General features: G+C 37.2%; 2 protein-coding genes across 10 annotated transcripts in view; both read left to right on the top strand.

The window, feature by feature from the left end:
- dnmt3ab (DNA (cytosine-5-)-methyltransferase 3 alpha b) overlaps positions 1 to 4,747 on the top strand; it is a 49,947-nt gene extending 45,200 nt beyond the window's left edge. For 4 of the 9 annotated variants that reach the window (XM_079634009.1, XM_079634005.1, XM_079634012.1 and 1 more), the window contains 7 exons: positions 148 to 293; positions 1,093 to 1,183; positions 1,558 to 1,706; positions 2,129 to 2,214; positions 2,297 to 2,366; positions 2,454 to 2,572; positions 3,821 to 4,747. In XM_079634009.1, the coding sequence (XP_079490135.1) occupies positions 148 to 293; positions 1,093 to 1,183; positions 1,558 to 1,706; positions 2,129 to 2,214; positions 2,297 to 2,366; positions 2,454 to 2,572; positions 3,821 to 3,962 (803 nt within the window). In that variant the 3' untranslated portion in view covers positions 3,963 to 4,747. The remainder of the gene's footprint in view (positions 1 to 147; positions 294 to 1,092; positions 1,184 to 1,557; positions 1,707 to 2,128; positions 2,215 to 2,296; positions 2,367 to 2,453; positions 2,573 to 3,820) is intronic. The other 5 variants (XM_079634011.1, XM_079634007.1, XM_079634010.1 and 2 more) reach the window with 3 other exon arrangements.
- A 2,763-nt stretch (positions 4,748 to 7,510) lies between these two features.
- dpysl5a (dihydropyrimidinase like 5a) lies at positions 7,511 to 21,642 on the top strand. Its single transcript, XM_079632906.1, has 13 exons — positions 7,511 to 7,672; positions 9,938 to 10,206; positions 14,185 to 14,343; positions 14,491 to 14,670; positions 14,871 to 14,939; positions 15,148 to 15,192; positions 15,841 to 15,916; positions 16,032 to 16,188; positions 16,271 to 16,412; positions 18,176 to 18,318; positions 18,451 to 18,658; positions 18,740 to 18,908; positions 20,058 to 21,642. Exons 2-13 carry the CDS (start codon positions 9,946 to 9,948, stop codon positions 20,141 to 20,143), a joined length of 1,695 nt encoding a protein of 564 aa, XP_079489032.1. The 5' UTR covers positions 7,511 to 7,672; positions 9,938 to 9,945; the 3' UTR covers positions 20,144 to 21,642.
- The last annotated feature ends 513 nt before the right edge of the window (positions 21,643 to 22,155 follow it).

The raw sequence follows: 22,155 nt of genomic DNA, 5'->3' as shown, positions 1-22,155 counted from the left end.
CAGTTCTGCACCCGGGTTGTTTTGAGCCAATCACTTGAGCCGTAAATGCCATGTGACTAATACTCTGACATACTACAATTACAGTGTCCAACAATAAGCACAAAAAACTGTTTTAGTTTTTGATTGTTGTTGGGTTTGTGATTTTAGGGCTACTGGTTCTGAAGGAGCTGGGTATCCAGGTGGAGCGTTATGTGGCCTCAGAAGTGTGCGAGGACTCCATCACCGTGGGCCTCGTCCGGCACTTAGGACGCATCATGTACGTGGGTGATGTGAGAAACGTCACCCATAAACACGTGAGTATGATCCTTCACCTCAGTTTACTGTTGTTCCATACGAAATTTATTTCAAGGCAGGGTTTACCATTTTGGTAACTTGTTGGCAGCTTTTTTTTATTTTTAAGTACAGCTCTTATCTATTTGAATTAGAATTTGAAATGGTACCATAAATTGACTTAACTTTCTGTCAGCTTGGCAATCTCTCTTTCGTTTTTCTTTAAATAGTCTTTTTCCTCTATGTACTGTCTATGTTTATACTTAACAAAATACTTAAAGGTGCTGTATGTCATTTTTTTTACTGTACTACTAAAGCATAAGAATACCATAATATGCTCGCAGATATTTAGGAAACATGCTAAGTTCACACACTAAACAAAATGTTAGTTTGTTTTGGTCTGTGTGATCCCGCCCACTGGCAATTTACCGAATAGTACTTCTACACCCTGGGTTGCCAGTTGGCAGAAAACTTAATGCAGCCATAGACGCAAGCAAACGAACTGGGTCAGAGATCGCAGATTCTACCCAACCTAAAAAGCCTCAGCATCCATCTATCCAGATAAATGCAGATGATGCAGATAAATTAACTCATCAACTTACAGTGCAAGGCTTGTTGCCGTCCATTGCCAATTCCGCTTGTTCTGGCCAAACGTTTAAGTCTGAGGAGGAGATGGCGGGGGAAACAACTCTCTCCAATATTTTGAATTTGGACTGCAGTACCTATTTTAACTGCTAGTTGTCAATATTACATACTGCACCTTTAATACACTTATGTTCATCACTATATTCAATGTTTCTCATTTATTTCAATATTTCACAGATCCATGAGTGGGGTCCGTTTGATCTTGTCATTGGTGGAAGCCCATGCAACGACCTGTCCATAGTAAATCCAGCTAGAAAAGGTCTCTTTGGTAGGAGTATATTTAGCTGTGTGTTCTAGCCTTAGTCAATTTAATTGGATGTGACTAGTTTCACTAGCATTAATTAAATTACATAAATTACACTAGCATTCACAGATTTGGGGGCAGTAAGATTTATTTTGTTAAAAAAATAAAAATAAAATGATTAAGCAGGGATGCTTTAAATCTATCAAAAGTGACAGTAAAGACATTTATAATGTTACAAAAGATTTCTGTCGCTTTTTTTTTTGAAAAATGGAAAAAAAAGTTTGGATTTTTCACTTAGTTTTGTAACACAGCTCATATCTGTGTAAATTTTAGTGATAATTGTCATATTGAATTACAATCTTACAATCTTGTTTTTGTAATCCATCACACTCTTTCAGAAGGCACGGGTCGGCTCTTCTTCGAGTTTTACCGGCTGTTACACGAGGCCCGACCGAAAGAGGGAGATAACAGGCCGTTCTTCTGGCTCTTTGAGAATGTGGTGGCCATGGGCGTCAGCGACAAGAGGGACATCTCACGCTTTTTAGAGGTGCACAATTGACCATGTTGCATAAACATAGCCGCAAAGTTAAGAAATAGTCTGGCCAACTCGCAGTTAGTTAAGGCTAATCAGTCTTACTTTTCAGATTCAAATTAGACAAATCTAACTTTTTATCTAACTGCCTTAACAAAGTTATGACTGGTCTTGAAGAACAAAATTAGATACCTACTTGTAAGACTAGCAGTTTATGCAACTGGCCACTCTTTAACATGACAATTAAGACTTGTACTGTCAGTGTTTAATATAAACCAGTAGGTTTTTGCTTCCACCTAGTGGTACAGTGACCTGCTGTGCAGGAACAAATGAACCCCTCATATGCTTGCTAGCTCAATATTACAAAAGCTCAGAATATATTTTAATGAATTATTATATTTAAATCAATATAATATAATATTGTCTTTTTATCACAGTGCAACCCAGTGATGATCGATGCTAAGGAGGTGTCTGCTGCCCACAGAGCTCGCTACTTTTGGGGCAACCTGCCTGGCATGAACAGGTTAGTTAGACGTGGACTCTACATTCACTTTATTTAATCTCTCACTTTGTAGTTTCAACTCTCTATATCCTTCTTCCCTCAGACCGTTGTCCGCCATGTGCACTGATAAACTGGACCTTCAAGGCTGTCTGGAGCATGGCAGGACAGCTAAGGTACCCCTTAGACAAACCCTCAATTGATTTCTGGATAAAGCTTTATACAGCAACACAAACAGCAGTTTCTTTTCACATCTTTTATAGTTTGATAAAGTGCGGACCATCACCACACGGTCTAATTCCATAAAGCAGGGCAAAGACCAGCACTTCCCTGTATTCATGAATGACAAAGAGGACATCTTATGGTGCACTGAGATGGAGAGGTATGACAAAAATGCTTTTATAAAGTTCTGAAATATATGTGCTATAAGACTAAATGTAAATGTGAAATGTTGCACTAGCTATGTTTCCAGCCACCTATTTTTATGTAAATTTTGAGGTATCATATAAAAAACACTAGCTGGAAAAGCTAATATGTGCATGCATTTAAAAAGAAAGTGCATTAAAAAAAAAGTGTGCTCAATTGAGGCTGATCATTTTTTATTCCGATAAGAAGACATGCCCCGACGGAAGCACATTTACCAAATAATTCCCTCGATGCACAACAAAAAAGTTTTTCCTTAAACAGAGGATGTGATTGGATAAATGGAGTAACCTGTGGACAAATTTCATCACACAGCATCTCAAATGTTTTTCTGAGCCAAAGTCTGTCACCAAAATGGTTGGGTGCAATTACCTCCCAGAACTGTCTTACACGATTGTGTTCCCAAACGCAAACAACATCACAACATTTATTGAGTTTCGTCTGCACGCTTTGTGGCGCAGGCCATAAATGATGTACAAAAAAGAGCCACAGTGGCTTCCCCGATTTTTATTACAGATATTTTGCACCAATTTCCCAGGAAGTGACAATTTTGTCCTCTTGAACATGGGTTGGATGTGTTTTATGCGATATTCCAATTTTGCTTATAAGTTAAATTCGCAACTTTGGATGACGTATCAATACAACGAGTCTCATATTATCCATAACATATGTAAACAACTATATAAAAACACAATGAAATGGTTTGTCAAACAAAATTGTATTTCCTGATTTGGTACATTTGATTCTGGCTCGATTTACACCTGGTATTAAAAACCTTTTTGGGGATACAATCACAAGTGGACTGTCGAGACCGAAAAGCAAATAGACACACTGTTGCTTCCAGTTATACTTTTAAAACATGTGGTGTTAGACTAACCAGAGATCGTGTCACATGATCCTTCATAGTTCATTATAGTATCCTGATCTGCTTAAGAAACATTTCTTATCATTATCAATGTATATTTGTGGAAACTGTGATACTTTTTTTAAGCTTCTTTGATTAATAAAAGAACAGCATTTATTTGAAATTGAAGTTTTTTGCAACAATAAAAGTTTTTGCTGTCACTTTTGCGTGCTAAATTATATGCCATCTGTGTGATACAAATATTATACACTGTTCTAGATTATTCATAATCAATTCATATCACAAGAGTTTCACATCTGAGGAACTAAATTGCTGCCCGTTTCTCTTTTTCCTGGACGTTAGGGTGTTCGGCTTCCCTGTCCATTACACAGACGTGTCAAACATGAGTCGTCTGGCCAGGCAGAGGCTGCTGGGAAGGTCTTGGAGCGTCCCGGTCATCCGTCACTTGTTTGCACCACTCAAAGAGTACTTTGCCTGCGTCTGAACTCAAACTCAGTACAGATGAGACAAATCTAAACCGATGTAATACCAAGAGCTTCAAAACCGAGCTCTTGTATGTTATTTGCAAGTTCGACATCAAAAAAAGAAAGAAGGTATTTCATATTTTGTTTTGGGTTTTTTCTTCTGGTTTGGAATTAATTGACACTTTTTTTTATTCTATTTAATTTTTTTATTATCCATTTTACTTTTTAGCAGTGTTATCCAGTATTTGAATTGATTTATGTGTGCAAGCTATACTTGAGGCACAGCCTCCTTTTAAGGCACTGAGAGACGGTTACAATTCGAGGCAGAAATGAGGAATTTGATGAGATGGAAATAGCATTTAAGTTCGCTCAATCATTACGACTCTTTCATTTTCGACTATCTGGTCGCGGATCGTTCTAATTCTCACGGCGCGCGTCTTTCCTCTCCTCCAGCGTCTGAGCCTCGGTGAGAGCGGGAAAAAGGCTTCCTTTCAGTGTCAGGGGAGCTTTGTCTTAACCAATCCAAAACACCAGATCACATATACCTCTTTGTTTACAGTTTCTATATACACGACTGAAGGTAATAAAGGTACTACTGTAATAGGTGACAATATGGTGCTTCAAGGTGGTGAAAAACATTGCAACTCATGTGGTGCTACTACTCAAACAAGATCATGGGGTCATGTTTTGTAGTGTCGCCAGGTTAAACGAATGACTGAAACGTAAAAAAAAAAAAAAAAGTCTGCCACATCTCATTTTATATCTTTTACAGCCATTTTGTACAATATTCTCTGGTGCTCTTTTCAAAAACAAACAAACAGACAAAAAAAAAAAACACCTCAGCCTTTCAATCTTTGAGGTCTGCTTCCTTTCAGTATGCCTGCAATCTGAACGCATGGAACCAGCCACATGGGCGGTGATGTTTTTGTCATCTATACCTTGAAATCAAAGGCTGTGGTGAGCTACTTTTTTTCTAGTGTCACCCAGGCCAGAATCATTACTGTACAACTCTTGGCGTGCGTGGCGGCCACAGGGAGGATGGTGTCGGTCCTTTGTCGGCCAGGTGAACCTTCAACCTTCAACTGCGGTGCCCGCGTGCTATTCTCAGTCAGGTGCAAATCTTTAAAGGTGCGGCTTCACAATGTTCTTCTACCTTTTTATAGCAATTTTTTGTGCTGTTACACCAACAATATCAAGCACTTTTGTATATGTATACTTCTTTATTTCTTTGATATGTTTTTTTTTTTTAAATCTTTCCTTGATTCTTGTGAAATGTCCTTTTTTTCGGTTCTGTTAAATGATGTGAAACTCTTGCCGTTATATAAGGTAATACTTTGTTGTGTACAGTAGGGCTGTGCCAATAGATGTGAACGAATGAGCTAGGATAGAATAAATCCATCTGTCGTGCCGGTGGTGAAGGGGCCGAATTCGAATAGCACCCCTCTCATGTTTCCATGTGCTACGGAGTCGCTTTATCATAACTCGCGTCGAGAAAGTGTCTGCTCACAGTTCTTACTGCTATATAATCCCAAAGTGAGTGTGTTTGTTAAATATCCCTGTAGGAAAAGTAGTCGGATGGGGTGTCTGTGTAGGACATCGCACGGTCGTTAACTACGTCTGGTCCCTAGCGTAGATCTGAAAACATTATTATGTTTGCAAATGGTGAATGTTGACCATGTCAATAATTTAGTTATCACGCAAGCTATATAGGCTAAATTTGTGAATTTGGTTAGAAACGGGCTCTAATGAAATCCTTGTTAGGCTCTTTTTTTATTTAAGGCATTGCACTGCTTACATACCTTAACATTTGTCATGTTCAGTAAAGTTTCTTCTTTTATTTTCCAAATTTTATCGATGCCCAGATTTTTTTCTTTTTGTACATTTTGTACATAGAAATTGTCTGTTGCTTTTTTTTTTTTAAATGACCTATGAGATGTACAAATATAATTCTTTGCTAATATATATCATAGAATCAAAACAGCACTAAAATCACAAGAGGGGGGTAATTGACAAAATGGCAACAGGCTAATTGACATAAGCTATAAAGCAGCAGGGTGTCTTTTGTAATTCATATTTATATGTGTCGAACGGGGGAATGAAACTAAAGAATGAGTTCGCTAAGTGATTTTAACTGTCCCATCTTTACTGCACAGCCCTACATACAAAAGTGTGTCTCAATTAGCTTTTTAATTATTATTTTTTAAGTACTAAGAGAGGGGTTGTAGGTGTTTCCTAAGGTGCTAAACATTTTATCTAATTGAAAAAAATATATTATTTGGAAAATAATTAAACTTGTCTTGATAATGATTGTTTTGTTTTTTCTCCGTTTGTTTCTTGTAGTATTGGAGAAGCACTATTATTTTACTCTCTCATATAAAGATATTAACAAAGGCATTTTAACTTTGTACTTGAAAAAATGATAAATGATGAAAGATTCTTATATTGTTTTAGAATAGACATTGCTGTAGTTGGTGCTTATCTGTGGGAAATCATGTACTCATAATGGGAAATAAAAAAAAATTGTAATAAATTTTGCTGTTAACATGTACTTGCTTAATATCCAGGCAGAATTGCTTCTAAGTCCTACATTCCATGCCATATATCCAGCCCTCCATCCTCTTTTGTTTCATAGTTTTTTTTTTTTTCATTTTCAATGTTTATTTCTTCTCTGTTTTGTTTTGTTCAATTTAATTTGCTTTATTTGGGTATATATATATATATATATATACATACATACATAGATTTTCTGTATATCTCAGTGACACTGTTGATATTTGTGACCTCTGTTGTATCATATAAACTTTTTTCAGGCCGCCTTCTTTTGCAATCAGCTCATACAGCAAATGTAGCAATCATTCGCCACCTCTCCCCCTTTCTTTCGTTATGTGCCCAGAACGAAGAAAAAAAGGCTCCTTATGTACTTGTGCTGGAGAACACTTGAATAAATGTATTGTTTTTTTTGGTGACAAATTTGTTTGTTTTTCTTACGAGTATTTACCATATAATACTCATATGATTACATTATTAGTTTAATTTATAAAATGTATATCTATGGTTTCAATATATTATTCTGAAAATAAATAGTATAATATAGTTTATATTATAACATGTATGTGGACAATTTATATATATATATTCGTCCATGTACAAATTCAATTAGTAATAGTAGGCCTATATTTGGTTAATGTTGATATTTTTATAATACAGTATGGTTCTGCTTTTTTGTAACACTTTGTATATATTCATATTATGTGTAATAGTAATTTGCTATTACATTTTTTATATGTATGTATATATATATATATATTATTTTTTTTATAAGGACACACATATATCAAATATTTTAAAATGTGTTCATATTTTAATATATGTATATATGTATTTGCATAAAACAGCCAATTAAATGCTAGTCTGCTTGCACTGCCACATTGGCATAATGATCCAGTTCCATCCCCTGTGAATCTGTAAATGGTACGTACCACTCGCGACAGGACACGCCCATATTGCAACGCCATTGGCCGCTGCTGAGGCCATCGCCGTCTATCTCGCCTGTGATTGGTCAACGCCCGGCTCTCGCCGTCTGGATGCTGCTGCAAGCGTACGGTTTACCTTACCGGGCTGGACCAACCGAAGCATCTGCCTGTGTGTCTGCCTGCCCGTCTATCAGGCTTTATTGTTCCCCGGCGCTGAAAGTGAAGATAAATCCCCTTTTAAGGATATTACAAAGGAAGTAAGTGTTCTATGCCAAGTTATTTTCCATTTATTTGTAACTATTTTAAGAAATCCTTACTGACTAGCACAGTGATATACTGCTCGACTCGGAATCGTGTAATTTTGTGGTATGGAAAGAATTCCCCAGTCTTGTGTCTCGTGTTTTGTTTATATCATTCCTAATGTGAGTTGTTATTGGTTTAATTATCGATTAAACGATACAAATCTAGTCGATCAACGTGAATCGTGTGTCCATAAACAGCGCGAGCCCACCAGCAATAAACACTATTAAACGCGAGCTCACACCCGATATCTGATATGTCCTTTATGGAGCGGTTGTAATATCCTTCATGTTGCCATTCCACGGTACCTTGAGTTGAGACATAATGAGTATGTTGTGTGGAGTAAGGGCTTGGTCGCCCCTTTGTGTGACACCCTCGATAAGGTCCAAATGGGATGAGTCTACATCATCACCATCATCAGCAGCTTCTAAATGAAGCCTCGTGCATCAAATCTATTTATCAGAAGACATCATCGATGCACTGCATTGCACGAATATGCATGTGTACATGTTCATAAAATACATCTTGTCCTCATGTTTACACTTCAAGTGACTTTGCATGCTTCTCTGAAAAACTAACTATTTGAATCTGAATCTGACAGACATTTTTCTGTATTTTTTCCTTTTATGTTGGATTTTTCATTATGTTTGTTTGTTGTTTTATTTGTATTCCATTCCATACATTTTTTCACATACATGTTTACATGTATTCCATTCCATTCCTTTAATTTCTTCATTTTCCCAATACCACAATGAAAAATCTAATATATAGGCTAAAAAATATTTAAATAATGGTACAGATTATTTATGCTCTAATGGTTCAAATCACACTAAATGTCCAGCTCGATCCATTTTATTGAATGAAAGTTACTTCCACAAGACAGATCAGAAGTTTTCATCTACTTCATATTACCCAGAAGAGTGCCATCTGGATCTCATGGAATATGCCACGGTTCAAAAGTGGGTCATTCCTGAGGAAGGCTTCCATGAGTCATGGCGAAAGAACAAATGCTCCAATCATTTTTCTTCGGGCTGTGCTGTGAGGACAGGACAGATGTAGCTCATGCACCGTACTGTTTCTTTTTATAGTATGATGTCTGAGGAGGACACACCCTTATTCTCCAGCTCCATAGTAGCCCGTCCTCGCACGCACACACAGGCCATTCACCATCAGGGGCTCAGAACAGAGGGTGGAGGGGAACCCTGGGCAGCGCCATACTGTGAATATGCCGCACCCACCTGCCCCCGACTCACTTTGCAGCATAGACTCGCATGCATGCTTTCACTTGGGATTAGATCATAAGAAAGTGCAGTGTTGCAGGGAATGTGCTGCAACAGCTGCTAGCCTACATACATTTCCTGCTAACAATCCCACATCCCTGGGCATGCAACGCTGGAAAATCTGGGTCACAATTGCTCTGATCATTTCTGAGAATTTAATATGATTTACTACACACTTATATAGTGTTTTGGATATTGAGGTTTTGTTGATTCAACATTTCTGGAATGTTGTTGCAGCGCTGCAATTGCTTTAATGTGTAATGAATAATTAATATGTTCACATGTAATTAACATGTTAAGAGCTGGAGTCGATAATGTGACTACTCATGCCAAGCTGACGATAATCACACGTGTTGGTGTCAGTTTACTCGCTTAAGTGAGATTCTAGAATGGCGTAATGGTTTGTAACCTCTTTAAACTAATGTTGTGGAACATTTGGGCTATGCTATGCATGATTGATCCTGTTTGGACGTCAAGTAAGGATACAGTTGGTTTCCATATCCCAAATGTGGAAAAATGGATTAGCGCAAGGTCTTCGTTGAGACATGTGATGTCATTCCAGAAAGTATAGAGCCTAACAGGGTTCCCACTTCCCACGGTCATATGAAAGTAAAGTAGTGTAGTGTGTGTATCCAAAAGTTTTGGGTCGGTAAGGTTTTTTTATGTTTATTTATTTGATCAAAAATATAGTAACAACAGTAATAATATTACAATTCAAAATAATTGTTTTCTGTTTTGAAATGTAATTTATTTGTGTGATTCCAGTCTTTAATATCATGTGATGCTTCAGAAATCATTCTAATATGCTGATTTAGCGCTCAAGAAACATGATCAATGTTGAAACCAGTTGTGCTGCTTAATGGTAAAAAGGTGTGGAGAACCTATATAAAGTAAGTAGAGTTATATAATGCACATCAACACTGTGTTCTTTGATTCTTTTAGGTTGAACCATGTCTTCCAGCTCAGCAACGGTGCGCATCCTCATAAAGGGAGGTAAAGTGGTGAACGATGACTTCACACAAGAAGCAGATGTGTACATCGAGAATGGGATTATCCAGCAGGTGGGCAAGGAGCTGATGATCCCAGGTGGAGCCAAGGTTATAGATGCCACAGGAAAGCTGGTGCTTCCGGGTGGCATTGACACCAGTGTTCACCTGAACGAGAGCTTCATGAACGCCTGTACAGCGGATGACTTCTACAGCGGCACCAAGGTATTACCCACTGACTATTGAAGTCAGGATGAACTCAAAATTGACATACGTTCATAATACATGTTATTGGACTTATTGGGAATTATTTATCAATTGCATGTCATACCAAAGAAAAAAAAAAAGTTTTCTTGCTCCGCCTCTAAACAACATCATCAAGACCTCAGTCTCTTCTCAGTTTCACTTGGAAATATGTCACATTATAAAAGTAAAATTTTAGGAGAATTTGTGGCCATAAATGAAGAATTTGTAATTGATCATTTGTGGCCACATTTTATTAATTTGTTACCTAATTTTAATTCAGTTGCATCATGGCTACGATTTACAGAAAGTAAGGGAGAAAATTGTTGGTTGGAACGAATTCTTAATTCATGGCCACAATACGTTGTTTTTTCCCCCTGCATGCATGTGCGGGGCACCGTACATTGGGTTTTATTTTTTTCATTAGTTAATCTATAAAGAAACGCAGGTTATTGAAATTGCTTCAGGCTTTGTAGTTGTGTCACTTCTGAGATGAAATAACATGTGGTTCCAATTGGGACATATAGGGGCTGTTTACACCTGGCCACTTCATGCGTTTTCTGTGATCGGATAGCTATCCGATCGTGAAAAGACCAGGTGTAAATGCCCTTCCGATCGCTCAAACCGCTTCAGGAGGAGGTCTGGGCCCGCATTCCAGACGAAACTGGACAATTGTAAATGCATCTGTTCGTTGAAACCACCACATATGTAAATTTTACTCCTCCCAAAAATGCTAAAAAATAAACCTGGGAGAGCGTGTTATAGGCTATATGTCATGTTATAGCCAGATATGCAACACGCATCACCGCAGATGAGCAGCTGAGCATCTATTCATCAAGCCAACGCGCAAACTATCACAAATCAAAGTGAAAGTAAGTCGCAGACGCTTAGCACACAATCATCTTCATTAAAAGGAAAGAAACAAAATGATCTTACCAGATCTTACTCTCTCTTATTACGGTCTTTGATTTTGAAATTTTAACTGACGATCAATAAAATGCAACTGTTGCTTTCGGTGACGTGAACTCCATTAAATCTGCATATAGCGCGGGAATTGAAGATCGGATTTATATCCGTTTTGCAAAAACACATTTATGTGTGACCAGGTGTAAATGGAATCTTTTTGATAAATCAGATAGCTATCCAATCAATCTGAGAAAACGCATGCAGTGGCCAGGTGTAAACAGCCCCATAGAGAGAAAGTAGAAGCAAAATATTGATTTTTAGACTTTGGACCCCCCCCACACGTTGAGTGGCCCCTACCATCTGCCAGGGGCCTTTTATCTTACCACAACTCAATAAGTTCTTCTCAAAAGTGACTTGTATGGAAGAACTGCTAATAGTACTATAATAGAGTTTTTATTATTTTTTTTATGTGTAAAATGTTTTAAATATTGTTTTGATTTTCCTTTCATTATATGATGTATTTTTGCAGTATGATTTTTTTTCTTATTTTAGATAAGTGATTTCATACAATGTGTGACGTAACATCCATTTAAGGTCACATTCATTTGTTCATGTTTTATAAATACATCTCTACAAAAGCAGAGATGTGCTCGCTTCAGCTGCCCTGCCTAAATAAATCCCATGGGTCACTTAGCAGACACTGAGATGCAAGAGTGAGCATTAAACACTCACAGTCTGCCTCCATCAACCGCAAGGCACGATTCACCATCACAAATACATACACGCTCTTATTCAGAGAGTGCTGCAGGCTCTGAGATGACAAATAAAGAGTTGTTAGTTATCGGCACTGTTATTGTTAGCCTTGGCAACACAAGTGGCATTCTCTTCCCCCTCCCCCCCGCTTACCGCCATAAGACTCGCCAGGCGCAGAGACAAATGGAGATCAGATTCTGTTTCCATAGATACTGGAGCACTGCTGCAAAGACTGCTGCAAAAGCCTTTCACTCGTGCCATTGTGCTAGAAAACAATGGTGCACAAATACACGCCCCTTCAGTGGATCGGGCTGCCCGGCATGTGTCAGCTTAGAGATGCTTGTGAATATGGACCATTTTTGTGGTTGAATTACTATTTTTCATTGTTTTCTTGTACTGAGAAACAGCTTTCTACTTATTGTGGATTTCCCTGTAAAATATTAGGGTCAGACATATAAAGTGGGATATTAATTGGTGGCATTTGCTAAGGCATTATGAGCAATTCATATTATTATTTACCCACACTGTAATTCCTTACCAACAATCAGAGCATCCTCCTAGCAACCACCAGACCTCTATAGTAATGCCCTAGAAACCACCCAAACACCCTAGCAGCAATCAGATCTTCCTAGCAACCACCATAACAGCTTACCAAACAGCCTTGCAATGCCCTGGCAACCACTAGAATACCTTAGCAACACCCTAGCAACAATCAGAGCATCCCATCAGCCACCAGAACACCCTAGTAAAGTTCATAATGCGCTAGAAACCACTAGAACACCCTACTGTAGCAACAATAGCATCCCAGCAACCACCAGAACACAGTAAAAGCAGTTTAACAATTCCCTAGCAACCACCAGATCACCTCTAGCAAAGACCTAGAAACAACCAGTACATCCTAACAACTAGAAGAATAGCCTAGCAATTGCCCATCACCCTAGCCTAGCAATTCAACTGCAACAATCAGAGCAACCCAGAACACACTAGTAATGTCTATAATTTCCTAGAAACAACACAAGCACACTAGCAACAATCACAACATCCTAGCAACTACTAGAATAGCCTAGCAATTGCCCATCTATCACCACATCTCCCTAGCAATGACACAGAAACAATCATAACATCCTAGCAACTCTCTAATAACCACCCAAAACACTCTAGTGATGCCTTAGTAATAACCAGAACATAATTTAAATGCCTAGCAACCACCCAGAACACCTTAATCCACCCTATCAATTCCTTAGCCAACAACAATCAGAGCATCCTAGCAACCTCCAGAACACCTTTAGCAACAAACAAATTATCCTAGGAGTGACCTAACAATCACCAACACATGCTAGCAACACCCTCACAACCACCCAAAACACCCTATCAATGCTTTTAAATCTTCAAATGCGTAACAACCCCACAGAACACCCAAACAGCACTGCGTTGCCTTAGGAACCAGCAGAACACCTTAAAACAACATAATAATTCCCTAGCAATAATCATAGCATCATAGCAACCACTTGAATATTAAACAGATTAATTTCCATATTTTTCCGCAATTCCATAGCAACTACTGGATCACCCTAGCAATGACCTAAAACGATCAGAACATCCTAGAAACCACCAAAACGATGACCTATCAATCACCAAAACATCCTAGCAACACTAAATGGTAATTTTTTTAAGAAATCGAAACAATAAATACCGTTTTGTGGCTCTTTAATGTGTCTGACAGATCGCTGTAGAGCCTCAGTTAAATCTGCTCGTGAACCGATCATCTATTCCTTCTAGTTTATTTATAGCATCAAATAAACATGAATGAACATATGAATGAATGTTGTTTTAACAGCGGAAAGACGTCAGTACACTCCGCTTTTGCAAGTTCAAATCCTCCAGTGTTAATCTACTAACTCTCCTGACTGCTTTGTCGGACAAAAATGGCGGATTCGGCGGCTGGCAGATTATGATTGTCAGATCGCCTGTCAATCAAACTCCCTGCGAAGGGTCAATTAACAGATTAGCAATTCCTTAGCAACAACTGGATCACCATAGAAATAACCTAGCAACACTCTAGCAACGACCCAGAATACCCTGGCAATGCCAAAATAATAAACAGAACAGACTAGAGACCATTCAGAATACCTTTGAATACAGTTCTCAAATACAAGTGTAATTTAACTTGATTAATGGTTTATGTAACATTTCATTTCATGCAAAGCTTTTGTGAACATGTATTATGTTATGTTGTCGTCGGCCCATTAAACCAAGTGATTGGTATTGATGCTGCCAGTCTGTTGTTTGTTTTATTTCCAGGCTGCTCTGGCTGGAGGCACCACTATGGTGATTGGTCACGTGCTGCCAGAGAAGAATGAATCATTGGTGGATGCTTATGAACAGTGTCGCTCTCACGCTGATGCCAAGGCCTGCTGTGACTACGCTCTTCATGTTGGAGTGACCTGGTGGGGACCAAAGGTAGAGAGTCTGTGTTTGCTGAGTTTGAAACTTTGTATAACGACAGGAACAGGAAAAATGTGCTGAAATATATCAATTGAATTTACTGTACAGTCCTATTATAACTTTCCTCTTCATTCTGAGACCGATGTCCTTTTTGCATCCCAGGTTAGGGCTCAAATGGAGACGCTGGTGCGGGACAAGGGGGTGAACTCCTTTCAGATGTTCATGGCGTATAAGGACGTGTACATGCTGAGGGACAGCGAGCTGTTCCAGGCCCTGCAGAACTGTAAAGACATCGGTGCTGTGGCCCGTGTCCATGCGGAGAATGGAGAGCTGGTTGCTGAGGTATGTACCATAGAAATAAGTTCTGCTCCATAACCCAGTGAGTTATACTTCATATGATGCCACAAATATCTCTCATAATAATCATGGCATAATGTTGTTACGGTGACTATGCTGTCTAGGTAAGATCATGTCCTTCTCCCTGCATAGTCGTGATGTATCATCATGTTATCTCATGTTTTTATTGTATTTATTCACATAAGGGTGCCAGAGAAGCGTTGGATCTGGGTATTAGTGGACCGGAGGGCATTGAGATAAGCAGACCTGAGGAGGTAAAATAAACATTCAAATCCTGTAACCGTGAAATGGTTTTCCTTTAAGAAATTAGTCACGCTGCCTATTTCTCTCCAGCTCCTTGTCTTTCCCGTCTCCATATTGCATTTCCATGGATTATTAATACTTTCAAGCGTCTGTTGATCATTAGGTTTCACTGGTGACATTTGTGTTTTCTCACTTACCTTGGGAATTTTCCATGTACAGCTGGAAGCAGAGGCCGTCCACCGAGCCATCACCATCGCTAACAGAGTGAGTATGATGTACTTGAGTGTTGATGTATTCAAAATGATGTTGAAATTTTTAACATTAAGCATTTTTTATTAATTTCACTAACTCTAACTAAAACATATAACTATAATGCAATGATGTATGTACCACCATTCAAAAGTTTGGGATTGCACAGTAAAGTCATTTATAATGTTCTTTTTTATGCTGTTCTTTTGAACTTTCTATTCATCAAAGAATCCTGAAAAAATGTTTCATGGTTTCCACAAAAAAATTGAGCTGCACGACAGTTTTCAACAGTTATCTTACTTGAGCACCAAATCACCAAACCATTTGATTTCTGAAGGATCATGTGACTGAAGACTGGAGTAAATTTTTTTCAGTATTTTTGATCAAATAAAATCTGCTTTGATGAGCATAAGACTCCTTTCAAAAACATTAATCAATCTTACCGACCACAAACTTTTGAACAGTAATGCACTTGTTGTGTCACAGCCAAAGCATATGTACACATACAGTAAATTGTACATGCAGCGTTAAACAGAATGTCTGGATGGCAGCGCGATTGACACAGCATTACTCTGCGACAAAACATTCAGTTGTGTTACAGATTAATTGTTTTAAGATCTCTAAATGTGTTTATAATCCATGTTTCTGGTTTTTGTCTCATAGGCCCATTGTCCCATATATCTAGTGAATGTGTCCAGCATGTCAGCAGGGGATGTTTTAGCATCGGCTAAAATGCAGGGTAAGAGCCAGGCAATGATGCTTAGTGCATCTTACTCACAAACCTTTATTTGAACTTCTATACAACTTAATAAGTGAATGATATATGGTGACTCTGATATGTGGATGGCCGGCAGGGAAAGTGGTGCATGGAGAGACCACCACTGCTCACGCTGTCTTAAATGGGATGCAGTACTACCACCAGGACTGGGCCCATGCAGCTGCTTTCGTCACTGTGCCACCGCTCAGACTTGACCCCAACACACCCAATTACTTGCTCAGCCTTCTGGGAAAGTAAGCGGATTCACTAATTGAGTAGCTTCATTTAGTCATATACCCATGCAGTCACATAAAAAGTCTTTTCGCTGTGATGTAGTGACACTCTGAACGTCTTGACATCGGACCACCGACCCTTCACCACTAAACAGAAGGCGATGGGCAAAGACGACTTCACTAAAATCCCTCACGGCGTTCCCGGGGTGCAGGACCGCATGAGCGTTATGTGGGAGCGGGGAGTGGTAGGTTTCATTTCAAGACGGAAGCTATACTGCTGACTAGCGTTGTTACAATACCAACATTTCTGTGGCCAGTGCTTGTGAAATTGAATTATTTTAATTCTAGTTTTGATGCTGCAACTAAAATAGAATTTCCATTAATAACCTCCATTTGTTTGCATAAATATAAACAAATGAACATCAACCAGTGCCTGGTTGCATAATCAGACTAGTATAAGACTAGTTTTACAAGTTAGTCATCCACAAAGGTGTATTTACTTACAGACAGGTCTCGATCACGCGATAATTATTAAACAGTGCTGCGGCATCCAGGGAGAAGCGCTTGAATTTGGCACAGAATTCTCTGTTACAAAACCCACGTCTCTGTGATTTAAACTAGTATAAATCCAGATGAAACAGCGCTGACATTCTTAACCATACTAATGTGGAAAACAGGAGAAACATTGTGCCACAACGATCCAGCTAGAAGGCTTTGCAATCCATAAATCACCAACATTTACCATGGATTTACTATAGTAACACTAACTGTAACCATGGTATTGTGGCGAAATGTGGTATATTCGTATTGGATGTTATTATATTAATATAGCCGTGTATAATATATTACAATGTACAGGAATAATGGAATATTACAGTAATATGTGTTTAGGCTACTGATTTTCATAACAAATACCCTAGTTTTATAACTTTATAACTTTTATAGTCAAATTGATGATCCATGCATGGTTTCACTTGTGGTTATCATGATCTACTAATGCATGATATATGGAAGAACAATGGTGAATTTTAATGATCAAAGTAAAGTAAAAAATCAAGGGCTGTAAGAGACATCAAGGGCTGTCAGAACGTTACATTTTTTATAACTAAAAGTTAGTCATATCAAAGAGTAATTAATAATTGAATGATTAAATGTTTAATACATTTTGATTAGAAATGTATTTATGAAAAATGTATAATTAAGTGAATTATTACTTATCTTACGACTGTTCATTAAAGTTGACTGAGAATTATCGTAAACCCCTTCCTTAATGGTTGTGGGCAATATTAGTCAAAAATGTATGCCTGAATGAATTCTTACCATTTCTATAATATAAATAATAAATAAATGTATAATAAATTCTATAATACTTGAACTAATGGGATAGTACGGATCGTATGCACATTAAGAGACAACCTAGGATTCTTAAAATCTGTCTTAAATGAGGCAGACAAGGTGGGTGAAACTTATATAACAATTAATATTCATGATATTCATTAATATTCACACTTAGTATGCTGGAAGTGTAGCTCATGAATATTAGTTACTGTACATTATGTGACTTTCTGTGATGCAAAGCTGAATTTTCAGCATCATTACTCCAGTCTCCAGTTTCACATGATCCTTCACATGATCCTATATCCTCAAGTAAGAACATCATTTATTTAAAATATGAGTCTTTTCTAATATACATTTAATTTAATCAATTTAATGCATCCTTGCTGAATAAAAGTATTCATTTCTTTTTTTAAAATCCTTTTTGACATAAAAAACTTTTGAACGATAGTGTATACAAATAATATATAAATTATATAACAGTATAATATATATATATATATATATTGATATTGATATAAAATAAAATAATTCATATTATAGACAGTTATGTCCCTGTACAAACCACAAAAAAAGACAAAAGAAATCATGGAGAAGACAGAAAATGGCAGATGCATCAAAGTTGAAAATAAACCTTTTTTTTTTAGCTCATTCTATCTTTCTTTCTTAATAGGTTGGAGGCAAGATGGATGAGAACCGTTTTGTTGCTGTCACAAGCTCCAATGCTGCAAAGATCTACAACCTTTACCCTAGGAAGGGCAGGATCATCCCTGGAGCTGATGCGGATGTGGTAGTCTGGGACCCTGAATCAACAAGGTATGCAGAATTATGGATTGAATTCAAATCAGCTGAGAATCCAATGACATTTAATTTACCATTCTTTATCATATAGCATTCATTGTCAAATGAAAGTACACTTATTGTTTACATGGTTTCGTCTGTCTGCAGGACCATCTCTGTGTCCACTCAGTGTCAGGGTGGTGATGTAAATCTGTACGAGAACCTACGCTGTCACGGCGTCCCCCTGGTAACCATCAGCCGCGGTCGCGTGGTCTATGAAAATGGCATCTTCACTTGTGCTGAGGGCTCAGGAAAGTTCTACCCTCTCCGAACCTTTCCTGACTACCTGTACAAGAAAATGGTGCAGCGGGAGAAGGTACGCAAAACACAATCATGTTTTTTATGACAGTGTATCGCAGTGCCTCGACTGAGTTTGTTTGTGACTCTCTAACATCAGTGTCAAGCACTCAAGGGGGTGGAGCGCACCCCGTACACTGGAGATGTAGCGGCAGTGCAAAATTCTGGGAAGAAGGAACTGGGCCCTGCAGATGGAGACATGAATCCACGACCCTGCACGCGCCACGGGGGAATGAGAGACCTACACGAGTCCAGCTTTAGTTTTTCTGGTACAGTAGTCTGCATTAAAACCACACTGAAGACTATAGGGGTAAATCTCTCAAAGAAATGTCATACTTGACACCAATATGTGTAAATTGCATAAAGAAAAAAAGAAGGCTATTTTTTATTTGTATGACATTTTTGGCAAAAAAAATACGTTTTTTTTGTGCTTTTGGCACTTGCTATTTGATTGCACACACACACACACACACAAATCATGGACATGAACCGAAAAGATTAAATGGTCCGAAAAAAATAGTCACACTTGTACTCATCACAATAATCTTACTGAAAGCTCTTTTTTGGAGATATCAACCTCAAATTTGGAACAGAACTTGTTTAGATTTATTAGATTTATTACTTTCTTTGATTTTCTCGCAGTTTTAGAGTAAAACATGTTTTATATATACATTACTGTGCAAAGAATCTTAGGCACATAAGTATTTTCAGCAAAAGGAAAATGGTTTTAAGCCAGTTATTTATATCTTTTGCTGCAGTGTGTCAGTAGAAAATATCAGTTTATCATTTCCAAACATTACTTTTGTCATTAAATGTAATAATCCAGTGAGATTTTTGTTATGACAAGGAGTATGACAACAGCCGGTATGATTTGATCTCACCATCAATACAAAAAATGGAGACAAGACTAAATCCAGAAGAACTGTGGCAACGTCTTCTAGACACCCTCCAGAAAAGCTACAGTACTGTGAAATGTTTTAGGTATTTGTGTAAAAATGCGGTAAAGTGAGGATGCTTTCAAAAAATGTATTAAATAGATTTTATGTATCAGTTAACTTCTAATAACTACCGGTAAATCAAATCCATGTCTGGTGTGACCACCCTTTGCGTTTTTTGTCTATTCTCAAAAAGTGGTTAAGCTGTAATAAATGGATTATAACTACTACATTTAGTTCCATGAAATCCCCTAAAGATACAAAATATTCAATAAAAACTAAAATATAGTATTATAACTAAAATTATAGTTCACTTCATTGAAGAAGAAAAAAAATCTGTCATTTTTAACTGCAATGTAAGCACCAGAGGGTTAAGGCCAATACAGTTTTACTAAAAATATTTTTAATTGACAATTTCATTGACATTTTCCCCAAATGTCTTAATACTTTAATATGAAAAATGTAATTCTATATTTTTTATAGGTGCCCAAATTGATGATAATGTTCCAAAGAGAGCTTCTGCGCGGATTCTGGCTCCACCTGGTGGTCGTTCGAGTGGAATCTGGTAACATTTTGGATCAACTCTTACAGAAGTCTGAAACTAAACACCTACGTTTTTGACAACCTCACATCTGATGAACATTATTTAATTTTAATCACTTGCACCTACAGTAAACTCCAGTGTTTTTATAAATATGTGTGTACGAGGGAAAAAAAATGATATATTTGTGTGGAAATTGGGAAAACAAGGTATACGGTGGAAATGCTTGTGAGAGAGTTGGTTATACAAAGTGTTACAGGGTGTTTTGTTCTTCATATTCAGTCAAATGAATTAGTGAAGGTTGTGTTCAAATACAACACTGTTGTAGTGATAAATAAATGACAGACCCTTTTACTAACAGTTTTTGTTACTGCATATACAGTACGTTTTACATATGTTGGCGTTTGAACCATTTTAAAGATAGAAACTGGAAATTTGTTTATGAATGGGAACATTATTAGTTTGTGTAGTTGGTCATGGCTTGAAAATGTGAACCATTGTAAAGTTATTTAATATTTGACCTGTTTTAATGTGTTGGCGGATGACTATACATTTACCTCAGTGTTTATCTCTTGAGTTACACTTGTGTACATTTGCATTTTGCCTCTCTACACTTACAGTACAACTCTTACAGTGACACTTTCTGACAGCAGGTACAGTTACAAAACATTTTTGCTTTGTTTTGAGGTGTTAATATTCGTTCTTACTTTTTTTGACATACTGATCACTCAAAGGCAATTACAAGATATTGTGTCTGTCATGACACTTGTATTGCTTAAGCATTTAAAAAAGTAATTTATATAATTTTCTTAATGTTGTTTATAAGCACACGTAACCTGACCTCCTAAAATGTGAATTGAGAATAACATTGTTTACTTTGTTACATATCAAATTTAGTTGTGTAACCAATCAAAAACTTTATTGATTTTTTATTTTTAACTGACCTGATTTTTTTCTCTCAATCCATTAAGTCTACATTCCCTTTTACTGTTATGAGTTATTCTTCATAACAAATGCCATAATTTTGCAGTATATCTTTGTTTATTTTAGAATTAACTGTTAGCTGAACGTAATGACAGTGTAATTCATCGGTTGTTCACTGAACATGAACACTGTGTATTAGTGATCATTGATCTGCATGGTGCACAGCTAGTCAGAAAAATTCAACTTCACTTCTGATCAATAAGCTCCACAACCACTAACCAACCCTAGTTAAAAGACAGCAGACAGCTTACTGATGCATGTGTCCTTTTTGTACATGTATATCTAACTAAGCACTTCCGTAGAGACCATTTGAAACACAGTAACTTTAGCTGTACAACTCAGTGTTCTAGTGACACAAGCAGTAGAATGGCAAGAACATTTCTGTTGGTGCTAAATATTCATGTATTTTTATTCTGGATTTTCAGTATGCTTTTCAATTTTTTTAATATGAGCTGTGTATGCACTACACTACAGTTTTATTACGTATTAATGTAATATGTATCTCATGAAAAAGTGCAAATAAACCCCATTCAACCTCATGTCCTCATGTCTATTATTGAATAGAATTAAACATTGAATATATACAATACTAGTTAAAAGTTTGGAAACATTATTAATTTGAATGTTTTTGAAAGAAGTCTCATGCTCATCAAGGCTGCATTTAATTGATCAAAAATACAGAAAAAAAGTAATGTGAAATATTATTACAATGTAAAATAATGGTTTTCTATTTGAGTATACTTTAAAATATAATTTATTTCTGTGGTGCAAAGCTGAATTTTCAGTGTCATTACTCCTGTCTTTAGTGTCACATGATCCTTCAGAAATCATTCTAATATGCTGATTTATTATCAATGATGTTGGAAACAGTTGTGCTGCTTAATATTTTTTTTATCTAAAAATAATATTTCCAAACTTTTAACTGGTACTGTAACTGTACATGCGTATAATGTTTAATAAACACACTTTATACTTACATTATTAAATAACTTGAATACATAAGTAATTAACCGGTACACTTTATTTGAAGGTGTCTTTGTTACATTTAACTACTTA

This window comes from Phoxinus phoxinus (genome assembly GCF_949152265.1).
Source record: "Phoxinus phoxinus genome assembly, chromosome: 13".
Taxonomy (NCBI): Eukaryota; Metazoa; Chordata; class Actinopteri; order Cypriniformes; family Leuciscidae; genus Phoxinus; species Phoxinus phoxinus.
This window is presented reverse-complemented; position numbering and strand designations above follow the sequence as displayed.

Bases quoted from the DNA above. Each gene is read 5' to 3' on its own strand.
- dpysl5a (XM_079632906.1), top strand. From the start codon at position 9,946: ATGTCTTCCAGCTCAGCAACGGTGCGCATCCTCATAAAGGGAGGTAAA. The intron at 14,344-14,490 runs GTAGAGAGTCTG...TTTGCATCCCAG, and splicing joins TGACCTGGTGGGGACCAAAG to GTTAGGGCTCAAATGGAGAC. The intron at 18,659-18,739 runs GTACGCAAAACA...CTCTAACATCAG, and splicing joins AAATGGTGCAGCGGGAGAAG to TGTCAAGCACTCAAGGGGGT.